Source organism: Penaeus japonicus, unplaced genomic scaffold, assembly GCF_977035675.1.
Source record: "Penaeus japonicus unplaced genomic scaffold, GWHDUDI00000001_assembly GWHDUDI00000041, whole genome shotgun sequence".
Lineage (NCBI taxonomy): Eukaryota > Metazoa > Arthropoda > Malacostraca > Decapoda > Penaeidae > Penaeus > Penaeus japonicus.
The window spans coordinates 9,052,750-9,055,249 of NW_028234443.1; the positions used below are offsets into that span (position 1 = coordinate 9,052,750).

The 2,500-nt window shown below is 30.3% G+C and overlaps 1 protein-coding gene across 1 annotated transcript in view; it reads left to right on the forward strand.

The window, feature by feature from the left end:
- The first annotated feature begins 1,399 nt into the window (after window positions 1-1,399).
- Window positions 1,400-2,500, forward strand: part of LOC122253334 (uncharacterized) — a 1,559-nt gene continuing 458 nt past the window's right edge. The window contains exons 1-3 of the mRNA XM_086534416.1: window positions 1,400-1,615; window positions 1,964-2,122; window positions 2,234-2,500. The exon at window positions 2,234-2,500 is cut by the window's right edge and continues 241 nt beyond it. Of these exons, the coding sequence (XP_086390542.1) occupies window positions 1,600-1,615; window positions 1,964-2,122; window positions 2,234-2,500 (442 nt within the window). The 5' untranslated portion in view covers window positions 1,400-1,599. The remainder of the gene's footprint in view (window positions 1,616-1,963; window positions 2,123-2,233) is intronic.

Sequence of the window (2,500 nt, forward strand, 5' to 3'; positions counted from 1 at the left end):
AGAACTTCCAGAAAATTTCAAGTTGATATATGAATATATGGATAGAGATATATAAATCTATATATATAATATATAGTATTATATAATATATATATAGTACATATATATACATATATAAGTATACATACAACATCATATCTGTATATGTGTATCTGTGACATACTGGTAAAACGCAAAACTAATTATATATACGTATAAGACATACCTCGTGCTCATTATAATGAAAGGTGCCAAACATTGCCCAAACAAATAGGGCAATGATGTAAGTCTATTATTTATACATTGTGTAAATAAATGTGCCAGGAAAGGATTTTTTCTGTATCCTATTTTATTCACTGAATTATCAGATTGTAGGACTGATAAACAAACACACAAACCGTGTGTGTGTTTCTTTGTGTGTGTGTGTGTGTGTGTGTGTGTGTGTATGTGTGTGTGGAGATACGTATGTAGATTAATGAAAATAATGATGATAATAACGATGATGACAGTTATGATAACGGTATGGATGATACTAATGGGAGTAATGATGATTATAATAATGTATTTAATTATTGAATATAGAAACGCAAGTATGCATTCACTTTGCCTATGTATTTTGCAGATACATACTCTTAACTCCTTGTCTGTTTGGTTTTTAATCTAGCTCTCAATCCCCATATAACGGAAAAAAAAAGAAAAAAAAGGATGATAACAAATATATATATATATATATATATATATATATATATATATATATATATATATACATATATATATATGTTTGTGTGAGTATGTGTGTGAAAATAAAACAACGACAACAATAAAATTAAATACTAAAAATATGAAAATGATATGAATAATTACAAAAGAGAAGAGAAAGAACATCATCTAAAAATATAACACTATCTATGGAAACGGAAATAATAACGTGAATAAAAACAACATACGCGACAGATATACTTATACACACACACACACACACACATGTATATATATATATATATATATATATATATATATATATATATATATATAATATATATATATATATAACTCTCACTCTCTCTCATTCCTCTACTCTCCCTCTCTCTCCGCTTCTCCCGTCTCTCTCCTCTCTCTCTCTCTCTCACTCCAATCTCTCTCTCATCTCTCTCTCCTCTCTCGATCTCTCTCGGGGGGAGTCTCTCTCTATATATATATTTATATATATATATATATATAGTATTAAAAAATATATATATATATAAAGATATATATATATATAAATTTATATATATATAGTATATATATACAGGTATATATATAAACAGAATAAAAAATATATATATAATATATAGATATATATATATATATATAATATATATATATATATATACCATATATGTATATCCCTATACTTCCCACGCGGACGAATTCGTCCGTTAATTTATAACAGGGTGCTACGGGAAGAATACTGCTTACACGATCCTGTTTCCCGAGCCGACGAATTCGTCTGTTATGTGTGCTTCCCGCTCCACGTGACTCCGCCCACTCGCTATTATTTATAGCTCAGTAAGCGACCGACAATTGAGGGAGCGGGTGTTCCTGATTTTGCTGCCCCCTCCCTCATATTATGCCCAGATGGATGAATTATCAAGTAAGTTTTGCATATAGAAAAAATACAAAGAAGTTTCTGAATAGTTATTAGTTAGTGTAGTATGTATAAAAACACAGTGTGATAAATTTTGTAGATTATATAATAGGATTATTTTAGCAGACTAATTCGTCCAGTTGGGAACACCACCTCATTTTTTTTACATTCCTAGTCGATTGAGAAAATGTACATTTACTTCGAATATATTGAAGATATTCCAATTTAGGCTACTGTCATGTGTTATACCATTGTGATATATATAGCCTATTGTTATCATCATTATTATGTATTATTATTATTATTATTATTATTATTATTATTATTATTATTATTATTATTACTTTTTTACAGGTATCCCATCGTCAACCTTTTATGGCAGACAGCTTGACAGGGTACGAGCAAGAGATCATGAATTTGTACAAGAAGTTAATCTAGAAAACATAGACAGTGATGTTGAAACTGAGGAAGAGGAAGCAGATGACCCTGTTATGCCCACAAATCTACTTACTGGTAAATTGAATTTCTTTTTTAATTGAATCATGACCTACAATTTTTATATTTTTGAAACATATAAATTTTAGTCATTATGACTTTTCTTTCTTTCTTTTTTTTTTTTTTTAGATACAGAACAAGTTGAAGAGAGTTATGCTGAAAGGGCAACTTTTGATGCATCACTGCCACTCTCTGAAGACAGTGACACTGTAGTTTTGGAGGTTGCAGACACTACAGTGGAAAATGAAGAGGCTCCACAAGTTACAGCCAGAAGAGCTCGAGCTAATGCCAGGGCCTCTACAACATCATGGGTGCCTCCGGATTGCAATGATGTTACACAGAATTACACCTTTCTTGTGTCTACTTTTGCCAAAGCACTCCCCTTGGGAAATGTGT